Source organism: Xiphias gladius, chromosome 16, assembly GCF_016859285.1.
Source record: "Xiphias gladius isolate SHS-SW01 ecotype Sanya breed wild chromosome 16, ASM1685928v1, whole genome shotgun sequence".
In the NCBI taxonomy this organism is placed as follows: domain Eukaryota; kingdom Metazoa; phylum Chordata; class Actinopteri; order Istiophoriformes; family Xiphiidae; genus Xiphias; species Xiphias gladius.
The window spans coordinates 17099438-17117222 of record NC_053415.1 but is presented as its reverse complement, the minus strand read 5'-3'; the positions used below and the strand labels follow the sequence as shown (position 1 = coordinate 17117222).

General features: G+C 39.7%; 3 protein-coding genes across 4 annotated transcripts; 2 read left to right on the top strand and 1 right to left on the bottom strand.

Moving 5' to 3' along the window:
• The first annotated feature begins 795 nt into the window (after positions 1-795).
• On the top strand, positions 796-3052 carry si:ch211-214p13.7. Its single transcript, XM_040148370.1, has 4 exons — positions 796-1006; positions 1763-1782; positions 1873-1913; positions 2264-3052. Exons 1-4 carry the CDS (start codon positions 987-989, stop codon positions 2450-2452), a joined length of 270 nt encoding a protein of 89 aa, XP_040004304.1. The 5' UTR covers positions 796-986; the 3' UTR covers positions 2453-3052.
• Positions 3053-3618: 566 nt separating this feature from the next.
• si:ch211-214p13.9 (cell surface glycoprotein CD200 receptor 1) lies at positions 3619-9008 on the bottom strand. Its single transcript, XM_040148369.1, has 6 exons — positions 7797-9008; positions 6737-7042; positions 6153-6422; positions 5924-6017; positions 5784-5826; positions 3619-5678 (listed from the first exon to the last, which is right to left on the bottom strand). Exons 1-6 carry the CDS (start codon positions 7948-7950, stop codon positions 5610-5612), a joined length of 936 nt encoding a protein of 311 aa, XP_040004303.1. The 5' UTR covers positions 7951-9008; the 3' UTR covers positions 3619-5609.
• Positions 9009-11056: 2048 nt separating this feature from the next.
• On the top strand, positions 11057-17302 carry cfap91 (cilia and flagella associated protein 91). Of its 2 annotated transcripts, XM_040148367.1 has the most exons (17): positions 11057-11386; positions 11478-11554; positions 12237-12394; positions 12521-12601; positions 12790-12846; positions 12946-13124; positions 13311-13488; positions 14264-14421; positions 14546-14719; positions 14836-14978; positions 15059-15172; positions 15270-15341; positions 15488-15634; positions 15720-15941; positions 16060-16208; positions 16305-16396; positions 16618-17302. In XM_040148367.1, the coding sequence occupies exons 1-17, from the start codon at positions 11299-11301 to the stop codon at positions 16827-16829; spliced, it is 2301 nt and encodes a 766-aa protein (XP_040004301.1). In that variant the 5' UTR covers positions 11057-11298; the 3' UTR covers positions 16830-17302. The 2 variants fall into 2 exon arrangements, with proteins under 2 accessions (XP_040004301.1, XP_040004302.1); XM_040148368.1 differs by lacking the exon at positions 12521-12601.
• The last annotated feature ends 483 nt before the right edge of the window (positions 17303-17785 follow it).

The following is a 17785-nucleotide window of genomic DNA, read 5'->3' as shown; positions in this document are numbered from 1 at the left end:
CTTTGCTTGTGGTACGTGAGTCAAACCCAGACTTTTCCAACATCGCCCTCCAGTGTATAACCGAGAGACATCTACTGCATTTGAATGCACAGTTGTATGTATAATTGATGAATGTACGAGTTAAGTTGTAAAATCTATCCAGTCTCAGACATCTAAAACCTGACAGCTGACATGAATACTTGCAGTTCAGTAGACCATCCTCATAGTGAGCTGCTTTTCCGAGACCTTCCCAAACTGATTTTACTGCACTGTGCATATGTAAAAACATCTCTAAAGGATCATTATGATTTTTACATCCATAAAGGTCTATTTTTTACTCTTGACAAAGACATGGCTTGTGAAGTAAACTGGGCTTTCCACTAAAGTGAAAAAAGGGCAGTGGCTTCCTCTTATTACTAAGAAAATTTGCACAATCATGCAAATGAGAAGGTACAGCAACAACAGCACCCACTACAGTGAAGGTCAGCTCACCTTTATCTACATACCCCATGCAGTATTTAGCAGCGCAGACGTTTTGAGATAGCTGCTGCTGATACTTCTGCCACCAACCCAATACAGTGGGAGGAAAGCATTGAAAATTTACCTTTGAACTCAACAGTGTGTCTTTCTAGAATTAAAGTCTTTTTACTTCATTATTTTAAAAATGTTAGGCTATGTTCTGTTTTTTTGTGATTGACGGAAAGTGACTCGTTAGTGTATTTGAAGTTTACCCCCACAACGTGAATACATGCGTTTGGGTGTTTGTGTGTGTTGCATTTAAAGCCAGTGCACACAGGAAATCAAAATAGCACAATTTCCGCCTCCCTCTCTCTCACTCTTTCTCTACTGTGCCCTGTGTGCACTCAGTTGCAGCAGTGGAGAGATCAGCCATATCAGTGTCTACTGCAGTTTCAGGCTTACAGTTGTTCTGAAAGCAACCAGGCCACCTGGCAGACTGCCACCTGCTGACAAATACAGCGTGAACATCCAGATTCTGCGGGTTCATCATGGGAAACTGCGCTTCAAGGTAAGTAATCACCCTTACACACACAATAGGACAGGTCTGTCTCACTCATTATAAAGTAATATTTCGTCACATGATAATTATATTGTAAAGTTTCGCTGAAACTGCTGCAGGACGTGAGTAAATTAGAAGAAAATATGGGCAAGTCCATTCAAAAAGCAGCAAAATGGGGAGGCTGTGGATACTCGTTTAAATGAATGATGAGTTTTGGCCCTGAAGCGAGCAGCTTCTGCATTTGCTTCAGCAAGGGAATAGTGTTTACTGGACAAAAATAGTTTCAGCCAGTGTCTCTGTCAATAACTGTCAAACATAAAGACTAAAGAGCTCTCATGTGTACTACACTATGTACTTGCTTTAACGTGATCTGAGATGTTGACCTAGAGGCATGCAAAGTTCCATGTCCTGTGCTGTTAGTCACTGACATAGACAGTTGGTCATAGGCAGCTTTGGGTTTTAGAAATATGCAGAGTGTTTCCTGTTCCAGTACACACTGTTGCTGTCAAGGAAACACTGCTGTGGTGTAAAAGCTACACATCTGAAAAGCCGCTGCAGATCTTATTTTATGTTTTATGGTATTTCATGATGTTTCATGTGAACGTCATAATTACCAGATAAATGGAAGTTAAATTAACATTCCAAGCCTTTTAAATAAATGTATCCCACACTAATGGATTTTATTGTTCTGTGTCTAATTTTATGTTGATCTGGATGACTGTGTCCTTATTGGGGTCTCTTCATTTCAATTTGTTTCATTGTCAGGACAAAGAAGAAAAGGAGAGGTAAAACTACAAGTATAACAGTATTTGTAATATTTATTAAATTTAGTATAATTATTTGCTCCAATTATAAATTGACCTTTTCTCTTTCAGAGGACTCTGCACCAGATGATAGAAGCAGCAGAGATAAAAAGGTTGACCAGCCCACACAAATGTTGAGTCTGTTTTTGATGAGCATAAATCTTCATAGTTATCACTTGCAGCTTTTCCTAGGACATGTGTGTGCTACTGTGCTTTTATGATAGCCCAGTCACAGGTGCTGCCTCATTAGATTTGCATACTGGGTGAGCATTAGCGTGAGGCCCTCCGCCGTAAAAGAAAGAGAGAGGATGTTTCTTTCATCCACAGGGAGTCATAGCCACTAACTACATCAAAAAGGGCGCTTGATGCATTAGCACTGTGTGGAAAAATAGAATACATTATTCGTGACATATGTTCAGGACAGTGGAATTACCATCTCCTTCTGTGTTTTATCTCATGACAGTGTACCGAGGATGTAACGTACGCCTCTATTGACCACAGCACTGCCAAAGGATCAAGAACAACCAGAGTTCTAACTGACAATGATTGCGACTATGCCATAGTTAATGCCCCAGCATCACTTCAACCCGAAACTGAATCTGAGCACTCATCTAAAGACGAATGTGCAGATGATTATGTACTTATGGGGTAAACATAAACAGGAAGTGTCTAAAATTCTGTAATGGCTGACAAGCTCTCATTTGCAGTCGAACTGTCAAGTTTCCAATTTAAATGCTCAAACCTTGATCTTCAGTGAAAAAGTTGTGACAAAATTTAAAAAAAAAAAAAAAATTCACAGCCAACAGCACCTGGTATTGGAAACATACAACAAAATAACTTTTACAATGATTCCAAATGCATAGGTTTTTGTTTTCAGAAAAATTAGTCAACAAAATTGATGTCAATAAGTGTGTTTGCTAGTCATAATTACTGTAGACCACCAAAATGTACCACAAAAAGATTTTTAAGATTTAAGAATTTATATTGCTTATGGTTTTTGCCTGGATTCCTGAAATATTGCAAAATTAGCACATTATCTTCAGGTAATAATACAAAGAAATCAGAACCTGGTGTGGGCTTAAAACCGTTTTGCCATTCAGGCAACAAATCTCACCAGTTTTCAGACTTTCCAAAAACAGCAGCATCTCCAAAAGCTATTGCTAGTTACAACACAACCTGAATGACTGAAGGTTTTATGGCCACTATCTGTAAGTTATTCAGATTTTCTAAAAAAAAAAAAAAAAAAAAAAAAGAAATAAGTCATCAAAATTGGCTTTCAATTGGTGTATCTGCTACAAAAGTAGAGGAACTGTTGTGTTTTTTTCTGCCGTGACAGGAAAAGAACAGCTCTGTAACCCTGTTAACAGAAAGTGGACACTGAAGAAGCCCAGATACTTTAGTCACGCTGACTAATGTGAGTACATCTGCTGTCACTCTGTGGTTTTCTACTGCAGATGAAAGTTTGATCCTTATCTACAGTTTATTTTTGTTGTGACTGAGCCAAAGCTTTGTTCCATCTTTAACCATTAATCGAGTGTTACGCTGCATCAGCCAGGCTTTACTAACACCGTTTACATGCCCAGACTTAAAATGTAGTTCAACTGTTCGCACAGTCACAAATGGTCAAGATCTGCATGCAACGTGTGCCATTGCCTCATTATCAAAGCCATGCTGGAAGATTGTAATGTTTACTAAATTCCACAACACATACCTTCTTCTCATTTTGCAACACAGTGCTCCCGAGAACTACGGCACAGCACCTCAATATACTACAAATACATATTTAAGGCTCAAAAATGTATATGTTTTATGTTTTTTATGTGTATACAGAAAATACATGTCTAAGCCTGTATCTAGCTGCAGGATTATTTATATGTTTGATAGTAATTTACTGTAAATTGTCTTTGTTTCATTGTGGTTTTATTGATCATTTTTACTGATTAAAAGTACCACTTTTGTTCATTTTTCTTCTCCAATAATCAACTGCATCGATAATCAATGTTTGAAAGAGGTCACAGCAATGATCTCTTTGACTTTAAGGTCAAATCTTAAGTGAGATTCTTTGCTATATTTCAGGGAGAGGAAATTATATTAATGTGTTCACCAGACTGACAGCTACCTCTTTTCTATACAACAAAATTAATCAACATGAGGGTAAGATGATTCAATAGCATAATTCAAAAAAAGTCTAGACCCTGACTGTGCATTAGGCTTTCAAGTATCAGGCCCCCCCACACACAAATCAAATGTCCATTATTAACTAGTGCTATTGAAGCCTTAGAGAATAGGTTCGCCATTTTTCAGTCTTGAAACAATACTCACTCGCCTATATGAACATTTAAACATTTTTCGCTTAGCTATTTTTGCTTTGATCATTTATCCTGTTCATACAGGCCATCAAGAGATCCCTTCCAGTGTCACAGATGAGGGGATGCTGATTCCAAAGACCTCATTCAATGCAAAAATATTTTCCAAAGTTTAGCTGAAGCTAATACGAGGCTTCAGCAGTCTGAGCTCGACAAATCAAGTGGGTCCCCTCCAGCGTAAGGGATCTCTGCATGGCCGGTGTGAACAGGAGGAATAATTACAGCAAGCAAAAACGGTTTCACTGAACATATTGACACCTGACTATTGTTTTAAGACCTGAAAAACTGCAGAGCTAACCTTTAAGCAGTTTAAGTGTATGTTATTGACATTATTCAGACTTCTTAACGTGGACTGTGATACAGTGCATGATCATCTTATGATGATGGACTATGTTTGGATCTCCACCAGTAGATGGCAGAACGGTCCCTTTTTTCCATTTTCATTTTCATATCCCCCTAGTCCCCCCTAATAATCCTCCTTTTATTTGGATAGTTCAGTGCTGATAATTATCAATCAGATGACATAAGGTGGACGTTTAATGAAGTATCGGTTATGTTTTTGCTGCATGTCTACAAAGAATGTAAAAATCATCTTAACATTTAGTCTTTCTAAATATTAACCTCAGGGATAAACAATGTATTGTTAAATGACTGACTGCTTTTCACACTTTGTGTCACACTACTTTAACTTTTGACACATTATCAGCATCGGAAAATTCAAATTCAGTCTAATCGAAACAAGTATAACTTGTAGTTGCTTACTTGTTCTTATGTAAACATTTTAGTGATTTTATTCGTTCTGTTAGAGCATAGCTAAAATGAGATCAATGTGTATAGATGTGTTTTTAATATATTTCATTGCATTAATACACATTAACACTTAATATGAATATTTTACATAATATTTTTACATAATGTTGTCCAAATCATACGAATTACACGTGTGTTCTCTGCTTGGCACTTTTGGGCTGACTGCAGCAAGAGTCTATTAAAAGGTGATCATCTCTTTGCAGTTAACCTATAAATATGCATAATTATAGCTAATTACAGCCCATGTATTTCACCAGCAAAATCAAAGCACACAGTTCCGTAGTCTAGACACGCTCAGTCTGGCTGAAGACGGCATTCTTTCCGTTTTAGCAGTTGCATTTGTAGTTATTAGTAACGTTCCCCATGACACCTACCAACAGAGTGGAGAGCTGCATGTAATGTGCATGGGTGCCAGTGTGTGACATTAGGTACAGCCCCTGTTCCATTAGTCAAGTGTTTTTTAGGACAGAATTGAGAGGTCCCCTTGTCTTATAGGAAGTCTTTCATCTCATTCCTCCTTCTTTACTATTTCAGCGCTTCTCAGTTTCACACCCTTTCGTTTCTCAAAAACAGCCTTGTAGATTTAGGTGTGTGTGTGTGTGTGTAGGCTTTTTCTGTTAACAAATCCGCAGCTCAGTTATAGATAGAGTTAACACGTTGAATATAGCTGGCATAGGGTTCCACCTCATCCACATCCTCGGTCTGAAAAACAAAACAAAAACAAAAACAGATAAGTGTCATTACCAAAACTTGGCAACGTACAGTAGAACTATAAAATACAGAGTAAGTTACAGAGAAATTGCCCACCGGTGGAGATTTGGATTGTGATGTGTCAGACTGCTGGCTTCGCCTGGTAAAACGTGGATACACAAACAAGCTCAGTGACTCAACAAAAAAATTTGCAAGCGGTCATTGTCATTTATTTTTCATCAGATGAAACATCTTACCTCCACATTATTAATTTCTTTTGTGCAAAAAATAATCCCACCAAAAATACACAGACTACCGCAACAGTAGGGACGACCAGCCAAGGAATATAACCTGCGGTGTGAGAGAGATGTCTTAGAAGACCTATTTGCAAATAATAAATACCACTACAGTATAAAAAACCTAAACAAATTAAACTTAAAAACTTAAACTAATTGCTTCTGTGCTTTTTCTCTTGTGCAGCCCGACCTTTTTTGAGTTTTGGGATCAGAATCCTCTCCTTGTCCCAGTATATATGCCTGATAGTACAGGCCAGGTTCTCTGTATTCACGTCCTCTGTGAGCTCCAGACGACTTTCTACAGTAATAAATCCTTCTGAGCCAAGCAACGTTTCCAGAGATGTTGAGTTTCCCTTATGACTCCAGCTGACGGTGGCTGCAGGTTTGCCTCCTTCAGCTTTGCACACAGCCACCATCTTCTTGTCCCTTTGCTCTAACCAGGCTGATATACTGGGAGGAACTGAGCCAGGAAAGACAAAAAAGGAGGAATAAGCTTTGCACTCACAAGTAGCAATACCTTACCTTGCAGATAAAGTCATTTTAATTTGCTTGCCTAGGTTTTACTGTTTTAAAATTTCACTATTTCGTACACTGAATATGAAATAATCCGAGATGAAAACTGTCAACAGTAAGGTTGATCAATTATCCACAGTGACAGGGACACCGTGTCTAGAAAGTCATACTTCTATTAGGTTTTTTTCAAGAGGTGACCCTTACTGATTATGAGGTTGTTTACAGTCATCTCTGACTGGTAAAGGAAAAATAAAGTCCTACCTGCGATAGCCATGTTGATCACATAATTTTCGTTTCCCCCGTTGTAAGCAGACTCACACTTGTAAACCCCCACGTCATCAGTTGTGAAGTTTGGGATATGCAGGTATGACTGAGATCTGGATGTGTTTCGGAGTGACCGGCCATCACTGCAGGTGTCTGTGCTTTGGCCAGTACTACTAAAGCCTATCTTACAGTTTTTGTATTCCAATTTTATTTTCCAAATAACATACATCATCTCATTCCATGTCTTATTACTGCATGTCAGGTCAACATCACTCCCCGGGTTGAAAGTTAAATTTCTGATAGCTGAAAAAAGGAAGGAATAGTTGCATTATTTTTGCACATATTGGTGCAGCGATTGTGCAGATTAAAATGTTTGGATCTACTCTATCATAAAACAATATACACAGTGCTTATGCTCTTGTATACCCCCCCAAAGCACATGCAAAACTAAAAGAAAAAACAGATTAAATTATGTATGGGACATGGACATGCAAAGACAAAAAATAAAAAATAAAATAACACAAACAATAAATAACAGGTAACAGAAGCATGTCACAGGATAAAAATATAACATGTTGATGTTATGTAAGATTTGTCCCATGAGAAAACCTTCTTAGCAATTATTTTGGATTAAACATTTGATAACCCTCAGTCTAAAATGATAATGATTAAATTTCATCTGGAATAAACTGAAACCTATAAACTGTGATCTTTCAAAATAAATTATTACGACGAAAAAAGATGCAAGGCTAACAAAATCATTTGGTATAGCTTCTTAATGTTTCATAACTACATTCCAAAATAAACTAAAAGTAATTACTGAACTTTTCTACTTCAAAAGTAACTTGGTTTAAAGCGTTTTTTCATTCTTTCAATTAAACTAAAAAAGTGCTTAATGTTTAAAATAAGGATTCATGAAGAAATGGGGGATAACAATGTATACTGTTGTGTTCAGCTTGCTGTGCCTTTGCTCGTCTTATTTGATATCAATTGTCTTACTTAATATTTTTCTCATACTGCAAATTAACTGGAGAGAAAAGTAAGAAAATGAGTTTACCATCAGTAAGAGTATGAGCAGAAGCGCTGGAGTTCACAGAGGTGCTTTGATTAGTTTCTGAGAGAGACGACATGGAATATAAGGAAAAAGCAAGTAAAATAGTGTTGTTTTTTTTCAGTGAGTAAGCAGCAGCTAGTGATTCATTTGGAAGCATTCAATCAGCAAAGCAACAATCACGGTGCTCTGTGTGTTATTTCATCATTTAGTTTGAATAGTTAGTTAAGGTGAAAAGCAATCTGATTAAAACCGTTCTGATCGGACTAATCTGCAGCACAGCTACAAAGCAAACAGCTATGTGAAAAATTGCACTATTTGCCATTGTGAAAATTGGGAAAATTGTGAGGTTTCTTGAGATTTGTAAAAAACAAAAACAAAAACTTGACTGGTGTAGGGAAACTTATAAAATAGGCAAATGTTATTCTCATAATCTCCCCCATTTACTTGTCGACACAGGGGTTCAGGGTTCAACGACTGATGTTTACTGCACGGTGTTATGGGGGAATTAGACTTGTTTACTTCTGAAAGGGCAAAACAGCATGCATGTAGTGGTAAAGTAAAACCACGGGTTTCAAACAGAAGTGTCTCTTTCAACTGTCAGAGACCCCTTAGCGAGAAAAGCTGCATCATGTTACCCTGATCTGATATCATGATTTCAAGCGGAGACACGAGTAGCACCGTGCTGGCTGTTCATTCAGAAAATATAGGGCAATCTTTTCATACATATCTAACGGAACATTTCTCTCCCGAGTCAGCTTCTGCATTACCCCAACTCCATGCAAGTTATTTCCACTACCTACACTATGAGTCACACAATGACAATTTCACAAATATCAGAGCAGTTCTCTACTTACAGTTACAGTTTACTGCTTGTTCAAATGTTCCCAACATGTCACAGATTACTCAGTGTGGAATAAAATCATAATGACAGCATGATATTAAGAGTTACATTACAGGTAATAACAATACATTCAGACAACATATTAACATACAGTATAAAGCACCGCAAATGACACATTCATACAGTAAAAGAATAGTGTAGTAAAACATATGATGTTGTTTAGTAGTGTAGCTGTCAGGAAGTGAAGACAACTACTTGTTAGGTCATCTTTGTGGATGATATGTGCATCTCTAAAAAACCATGTTTGTATCAAAAATCTGTATCTTATGAAAGCTGAAAAAGATCAAGTATTGAAACCATTTGCGAGTAAAATGTGTTAATGCTCACACCTGGCTTCACGCTCCATGCTTCAGACACCAAGAGGCTAATCCCAGCATAAATCCAAATCACGTCCCTCATCCCTAGTTGTTTTCAGGTTTCTTCTGTAAAGTTGCTACTAGTGCCTCTCACGCCAGTAAGAGAAGCATCAAGTCTACTCTTTAAGTAAATCCTCAGTTCTGAACTTTTCCTCCGCTATCCTCTCATTTACCCTCCTCAGGCAATTTCACTTTCTCTTTTTATGTCCAATAAACTCAGGGCTTGGGTAAAGCAGGTTTCGCCACCCCATCCAGACAAACTGAACAACCTTCACACCTCTCATGATAAAGAAACCTAAGGGACATGTGACTGGCAAAATCCTTCCCTCTTTCTTTCTCCTCCCCCTCTCCAAAACTGCTTTCCACCCAAACAGCTGCCTTTTCCCCCCACTCACACAGGATGTCATCTGGCAAGTCAAGACACCAGTTTCCTTTATTGCCAGTCACAAGATCAGCCTCTTTCAAAGCAGTATGTATGAACACTCCAAGCCAGGCAACATTATGAAGCTGGTGTAATCTAAACCCGCTAAAGTTACGCTAGTACCGAATACAATGTGCTCCACTCTGGCGTTAAGTACACATTCATGAAATCAAGCATGGATTTGTCTGTCCAGTGGCCTCACCCAAATTAATGCATTCCTACCTGGGGGTCACGCAACTAAAACGAATGCAAACAACAGTCCTGAAACAAACACTAGCTTCCCGAGGGGTTATAATGTTCAGTTACTGTTGAAACTCAGACAGAGATGATGATTCTTTATGGACATTTTTGGTGTTGTGGTAATGTATTGCATGATATTGAGAGATGTTTCTAACATTTAGTCTATCTTCATTGATATAAATGGAGTGGACAAACTGAAACAGAAACACCTGTCTATATGATACAAAAAAATTTAACAGTGCCACAAACTATACAGCCTCCAAAATCACCATAAAGTTGAAGAAACACCTCTCTTAAAGAGGTGAATAAAAAAGTAACATTACAGACTTCATGAAGGTAGAATTTATTTCAGGACTGTTATATTAGAATGCAATAATCTTAGCTAAATTGTGACTAATAACACTTTTCACTAACTGTATAGATATTAGAGATTACAAAAGAAATATTTCATGCTGAGTAAGCTTAATTTAATGCAAGCTTTTGGTTGTGGGCTCGTATAAGAGCATGTTGCTGTGTAAGGGATGCACAATGCAGAGTTGCTTACATGTGCTGTTTGTGAAGTCTTAATGTGGGTGCTGGCCTCATTTCTGACTCCATCCCCAGTTTGCAGTTCTGATATGGACTGACAGAGCACATTGGGTAGCTAACGGCTAATGGGTTGAGGATTTTCGAAAAAAAATAGTGACACTAACGTGAGGAAGCTATATCTGCAGTAATCTCGGCTATAACCAGTCACACAGCTGTTCTCCTTTTTCTGAGATCTAATATTAGACAGTGTTTGTTTAACATATAGGCAGCAGAAGTTCAGCTGACTATGAGCTGGCACACTTGGCATGAAGGAACTAGCTGGAATGGGTTGATAGGACTTTAAGGAGGAGTGTGTGTGTTTGTGTGTGTGTGCACTTCTATGGCTATTTTTGTGAGAACTAGTTTTCAGTTCGTTTTATACATTGGGAGTATGGTTCTCACTTTCGGATACTCCATCAAAGGACTGTTTAAGGGTTAAGACTTGGTGTTGAGATTCTGGTTAGAATTAGGTTAAGGTTAGGGTTAGGGTTAGCTTGTCCCTAATGAATAGATTTCAACGCAATGTCCTTACAAGGATAGCTGTGCAAACTTGTGCGTCTGGCAAGTGTGTGTGTGTACGTGTGTTTCCCCTTGATAACACCAACTTCCTGTTTATGTCAAAATCGACCTTTTGGCTAACAAAAAAAATTTGCTCTAGAAAAACGTGAGGTATGAAGCAAAACAACAAAGGTGTCTTCTGAAAATTAGTAGTAGGCAAAAAAAAAAAAAAAAAAAAAAGATAATTTACATAAATTACTTGACTTTCAGTCAAAGGACCAAGTATTTTCCCAGGCAGCTGCCCATCATTTGCTGAGGTTCAAATCCAGCCAGGTCTTAGATGCTCCAACTGCCAGTCGCCCATCGTCCTATGCAGAAAAAGAACGACAGTCACCCCTCCCACTTCCAGACGGTCAGTTTACCGTCTCCATGGTTGCGTTGCTAAGTACCGCATAGGTGGCCGAGACAGAAAATCGTTGCGGAGAAGACGGTTTGTTTGTTTTTTTAAACTGTGATACGAAAATGAGCGTGTCCGTCACTCGCACAATTCCCAGGCAAAATAATGCTGATAAAGTTGTCAGGCGGCAACGGGTTTACGACTACTTGTATGGTGAGTAACCTTAACTAAAAACCAGCTAACTTTGAAAACGTGTTGGCTTATATCGGTTGACATGAACTGAAGTGTCAGTCTGTCGCTGCAGATCCAGTTTACACCGTGTCATCGGAGGTAGACCATGCCCGGTCCGGCCTCAAGGCCTATGCGTCTAAGGACCGAGTCGTAAGTTGAGTCCACGGTTGTCCTACAGCGAAATATCGGTCGTGTTTCTGATATTGAAGATAAGTCATCAGATGAAGTTAACTGCTGGTTAGGTTAAACTCTAGCAAGGGCCTGTAACTCTTTAATTAAAAAAAGAGCAATTTTAACGTGACTCATTTAGTACAAGTACTAAGTCAGATGCAACAGTCATTTTGGCCCAATAACTCTTAAATACAAGACATATAATGCTAAATTGTATTGTCATTGGGTTTGGTTTTGTTTAAGTTTTGTTGCTTGCCATTCCTCAGAATGTACACAGATTTGTTAAAAACGACTTGTCGTCGTCAGTTTCCATCTTGGAACTTCACCCAGTATGTTAGCTGAGAATTTTGTTGACCCATTTTTTTAAAGCTGACAAATACCTTTATTAAATAATAAAAAGTAGAGTAAGGAATATTGTATTGAATAGGGTTAAGTAAAATTAATGTATTTTCCTTCACACTTTGACCCCTGAACACAAGCAAGTCATAATTTACCCACTTTCTGTTTACTGCTCCTCCACTTGGTAAAAGTTGGTCCCTGAAGTGTCCTATGGCCAAACTATGACCTATGGCCAATATTGTTACTGTTTACACATGAGAACAAAGAAATGGACTGGCAGTGAAATGCACTCACTGACAGTATTCCTCTTTCCCTTACTCAGCGGAAAGTGCCTGAGTTTGGGTCTTTGTTCAGTGACCTGTCCCACCATCCACGGTATACTGTTCAGCTGGACCCTGCAGACCCAGTACCAGCATCCATTGATCGTCGCTGGCGAGGCCACACGGAGCGGCGCAAAGAGGCACTGCAGCAGCTGGCTGGGTAACAGCAACATTTACTGAGTTGTATTAATTAAATGTTAACTTTGTAACTCATTACAAATACATATGGTGTCCTTTGTCATATTAATCAGTTTGTGGCTATGCTTGTTGATTATGTTCTTGACAGGGTTATTCCAAATGCTTACTCAGGGCTGAAAAAGGAGGAGTGCCATGTGACTGGAGTTGATCGCTGGAAATACTTTAAACGGTTTGATTAGCCTACAGCTTGAAGCTGTGAATAGGGTGGAAGACAATCATACTAACTTCATTGTGCAGCAGTTATCTCTGCTTGATATTATCACAGCTTTCAAAAGATAACTGCCATACTGCCCACATTTCGACTGTAAATACTGACGTAGTCTCTGATTTTGTGTTTTTGATTTCTGTTTCCTTTAGCCCTATAATTCCCTTCGTGCAGCAGATTCCCCCGGATGTGATTTTTGCTTTGCCTAAGTAAGTTTAACAGGTTCCTCATATGAATTTATTTTTCATCCGTTTCTGTTGTGCCCTTTTAACTGGTAGAGGGTATATCCTCTCTTTTTGCCATCTCAGAGGAGATTTTGTAACAACTGGTGGAAAGAATGCTGAACAACAGCCCACCCACTTCACTGTGGGCATCCAGACAGACTACAGGGAAAGTGAAGCACAGACAGACCCATATAGCCCTGAGTATGTGGTACAACCTGGGACGAGTCCCTCGGAGCTCCTGAGACTGGCCGCTTTCACTTGGGGTACAAAGTCAACCGTTAAGAACCCGTCATAGACTATACTGTATGATTACCTTGTTAAAACCATGAGTGTCGAGCCTTCTACTAGTGCTCTCAGCTGAGTAGTCGACTTGTGTCTACCAGCTCAACAGTCTATCTGCACCTTTGCCTTTACTTACATCTAAAGCTTCTGATGACAATTCCCCTTAGGTCGTGGTCTGCCTGCAGGCCTGGCCGAAGTGGAAATGATAGAGCGGGCACGTGCAAAACGAGTTTGGGAGGCCAGCCTTCCTCCACCGGATGACCTGAGTCAGCTCGACAAGAGGAGGCGTATGATGGAGGAGATGGAGGCCAAAGAGTGGGCTTTCAGAGAAAGAGAAATCCAGAAGTGAGTGGTACTGCACATCAACCACCCTAATCGGAAAAGACATAAATAGTGAAGTAAACCACTACCTACCTAAAATGTCGCTGGTGCAGTGTTTGTGCAGATTTAAGCTTCCTGTTTACTCGTACCTATTGGGGGAAGAAGTATTATATATTTAGACAATCTACCCACACAACTGCCCTACAGCAAATCATAAAGTTGCCAAAATTGTGTAGCGGCTGTCTTTTTTTATACTACCGCTGGGGACACCAAAGTTAAAAATGTTCAAATTTTACAAATACTGGCTTTAAAGCAGCTATAATCAATATTTTTATATTTAATATGGCAAAAGATCAAATGGCTGTGTGTAAATGTGAAAGGGGTGGCTTCACAAGACATTGGAGTTATCCTCAGTTCTACGGAGCCATTTATCCTCTTTCAGCTCACCGTTTTGGTATTCCAGCTGCTACTTTGCTGTTTCGTTTCACTCTAACTGCTCTCATCAGTATTATTTACTATACACTCAGTGTCAGTCTTGTGCTCAAGCTTGTTTCCGCTGCCCCCAAGTGGTCCAAAAAATTTGTTATTTGAGGTTTAACCAGAGTGAATACATGCCGACACGTGAGTTTGAAGAAGATTTGAATTAAGTATAGCCAAGAAAGATACGTGGGACATTTCCAGTTCTTGGCCTAGTAAGCAATCTTGGTGAACCCTTCCTCTCCCCTTGATTTTAGTGCTGTCTCTACCATGAAAAATACAGTAATGACTGCAATACTTTGTTTCTGTGGGTGGTGGCCAGGTTGCAAGAGATGCGTCTTACTGTGCTGAAGGACCTGTTGAGGCAGAGAGATGAAGCCCAGAAAGAAGTCACAAACGAGAGACTGAACCAAATATATTCTAAGCACCAAAAGGACAAGGAGACCAAGCTACACAAGATCCACAATGACTACATTAGGTGTAAGACAACTGCTGCCTCTGCTCTAACATAATACTCAATATAATAATGATAAATGTATTATTCAAGGCTTTGTTTTACCACCTCTCATCTGTCTCTTCTTTCTCATCATTGTTTTGTGTACAGCACTGAGAAAACTGGAAGCTAAGAGGAGAAATGTGGAGGAGAAGCTAGAGCGACGTGGCATTGCCAAAGACTATACAGCTTCTCAGACATATGCCCCTCAGACCCGCAGGGATAGGTTTACCAGGAGCGCCCGCAACAATGAATTACAAAGCCACTACTTAGACACATATGAAGGTCTGAATCTAATTGCTTTTGACAAATAGAAGCATGTAATTTCCATAATAGCATCTATGACAACATCGCTTTATTTTTTATTTATAAGGTCAATTTTAACTTCGTGTCAATCATAGGCTTGGTAGAGCTAGAAGCAGGACTCTCTGCCTCACCCCTTAAGCCATGGGTGAAAAGACCCAAACCCGAAGTTAACATCATCAAGGACATGGTCAAGCCCCCTGTGAGCAGAGCAGAACAACAACTGATGAAGAAATACAAGGTAAAGCAGAAAGAAATATGTTCATTAAGCATATTGCTTAAGTTCTAGATACACATGGATTACCAATTGTGGCTCCACAGGCCCTGAGGGAGGAAGAGAACAAGCAAGTGACAAAGAAGTCCTTGCGTTTTCTTGTCAAGAAGGAGAAGCCTGTTCCTCGTCCTGTCACTCCCCGAGTGGAGCAGCCACCAGAGGTCAGCTAATGTCTCTGAGTCTAATTGACACTGACCTTGTTCATCCTATATCTATCAGAGGTGGTATTTGTTAGTTAATTTATATGTCCCTCATTAGGGAGATGAGGAGATAGAGCTTGCAGTCATCAGCTTGCAGAAACTACTGAGAGGAAGAAGTATCCAGTATGAGGTCTGAACATGTCTGCATGCACATGCATGTGTGTGTGTGTTTACCTGCAAGTCTTGTTATGTATGAAAATCTCTACAGAACTATTTGCATGTTTTTTTCAAGTTGTAAGGTCATCTCTAGTCACTTATGTCTGTGTTGTTGTACAGATGTTTAAGGGCAAGGAGAACCATCTGGAGCTTATCCAGGAACTGAGGACGGTCCACGCCCTGCAGAGGGAGGAGCAGGAGCTACAGAAAGCTGATAAAGAGCTTTTAATCACCCTGAAAAAACAGAGAGACCAAAACAGTCACAAGGTGAAACACAGGCACATTCACATACAAAATTTTACAAACATTACACATTTTAGAGTCTCATTAGGCCTTCTCGCTCCCCTCCCAGACCTCTCAAGAGGAAGCGTCTCAGGCGAGAGTGGCAGGTGCAGAGCTTGAACACCTGTTCGACAACCTGTCCAAGGAGCTGATTCGTCTCCAGGAAGAGCGCAGGATCCATGCCTTCACAATACTGGCTGAGAGAGACCGTCGCCTTCGAGAGGCTGAGGAGAGTGGAAGGAGACAGTTGGAAGATCGCAGACGCAGAGAAGAAGATGAGATCTTTAGACAAGTGTGTACATGTTTTCTGCTATGAGTATGCAAAGAAAATTGTTAGAATAATACAAGTGATGGGGGTGCACATGTTAATGCTTAGCATGTGTGTGCATGTCCTTAACACTGTGTCACAGGTGGTGCAGGTACACCAGGAAACTGTGGATTTGTATTTAGAGGACATCATCTTTGAGACTTTGGAGCAGACAGCTGACCAGCAGGCCAGAGAGGAGATCCGCAGGAGGGCAAAGGAGGTTAATGACATCGCTTACGCCATGGAGGAAAGGTAATGGACACCTCAGCATGTCTGCTGATGCTTTGTATTCAGAAATGTAATTATTAAATTAATAAAAAAAAATCATTTGTATGTGTGTGTGAGTAGCCGGAACGATCTTCAGTCGGAGGAGATTGTGTCAGAGTTGGTGTACAGTTTCCTTATCCCAGAAGTTGAGAAGAACAGTGTCAGACAAAGAGGTTTCCACACACAGAATGCAAATGCACTACATTCACAAATGTTTTCAAATGTTTTATAAGTTAAAGTTATATGCTATGATTCTAATTAAATGAAATTAAATAATATTTAAAAAATAATTATTAGAAACTATATCCAAAGTAGGCAGTACTTGCAGCAACAATTAAAAATAAATGAAAAGGCAGAAAATACTCAGTCTATCCTTGTGATTTCTCTCTCTCAGTGCACCTGAGGCAGCATAGACACTTAGAGGCAGCTCGGCATATCATTCATGGGACTGCAGAGCATTCTGGGATCGTTCCTAGTACTCTGGAGGCCTCACAGTTGACCTGTCCCTCTGAAAGAGCCTCCAACCAAGTCCTCGAGGAGATGATCAGCCAAGTTGAGCAGGAGCAGAGGAAGGAAGCAGAGCAGCGCCTCAATCAAACTGAGTAAAGAGAGGACCAAAATATAAAACGTGCACTGAGATGCAGTATGTGTATTTGATCTGGAATGTACAGTGTGTTCCCACCTTTGCTGACAGGGTCCAACTACAAGCTACATTTTCATCTGGGCACTCAGCGCTTTATAGGTGCACTGAACTAAGACAGAGATCACACTGTAGATATTTACTATGTGAGTGCTGGGGTCCATTTCCCTAGTGATGCCCCTGCACTCAACCCCTAAGGAGTTAATTCAATTCCTCAGCCACTCTGAGGCCCTTTTCATCTTAATTTGGCCAGCTGATGCATTCAGTGATCTGTTGACACAGACGTAAATGTGCTTTTCTGTGCTCTAAACTGCTCTTGTATAAATGTATAAAAGATGTTCTTCAATCCTCATAATGTCAGTTACTTTCTTTCATGATCCTGCAGTCTAATACAAAATCCTGCAATAAATCCTACCTTCATGAAGGTTGTACTGTACAGTTTTTGATTTAAATGTTTTAGAGTGGGGATGGTTTAATTGCATGGCCATTTTAGAGGAAGTAGTTTGTGGTGCTGTTGAGTTTGTTTTGCATTATACAGAGAGGTATTTCTGTTATTTAGCCTACCCTCAATTAAATAAATGGGTTGAACAAAAGAGAGAATTTTCACCACTAAATTGCAGAACGACTCCAATCCAAACAGCCAAAGGCGAAGAATATGGTAGTTAAGTCCCATCCAACTGTCACATAAACTGCCTAACGACTTCTGATAACAGATATTATGCTCTCAAAAATTCAATTAAGGAAAACTTGTACAGTTTACGGTTGTCATAAATGCAGCATGCGACAGAGACAGGGCTGGATTCTCAGTATTTTCAAAACGTCCACTTGTCAGTCCAGCACGGGTCACAGTTTAGCCCCGTTTGACCTCATCAGCACAGCCTACGTCAACGCTGGGGGTGTCGAGGTCTCAACCGGTGCCATG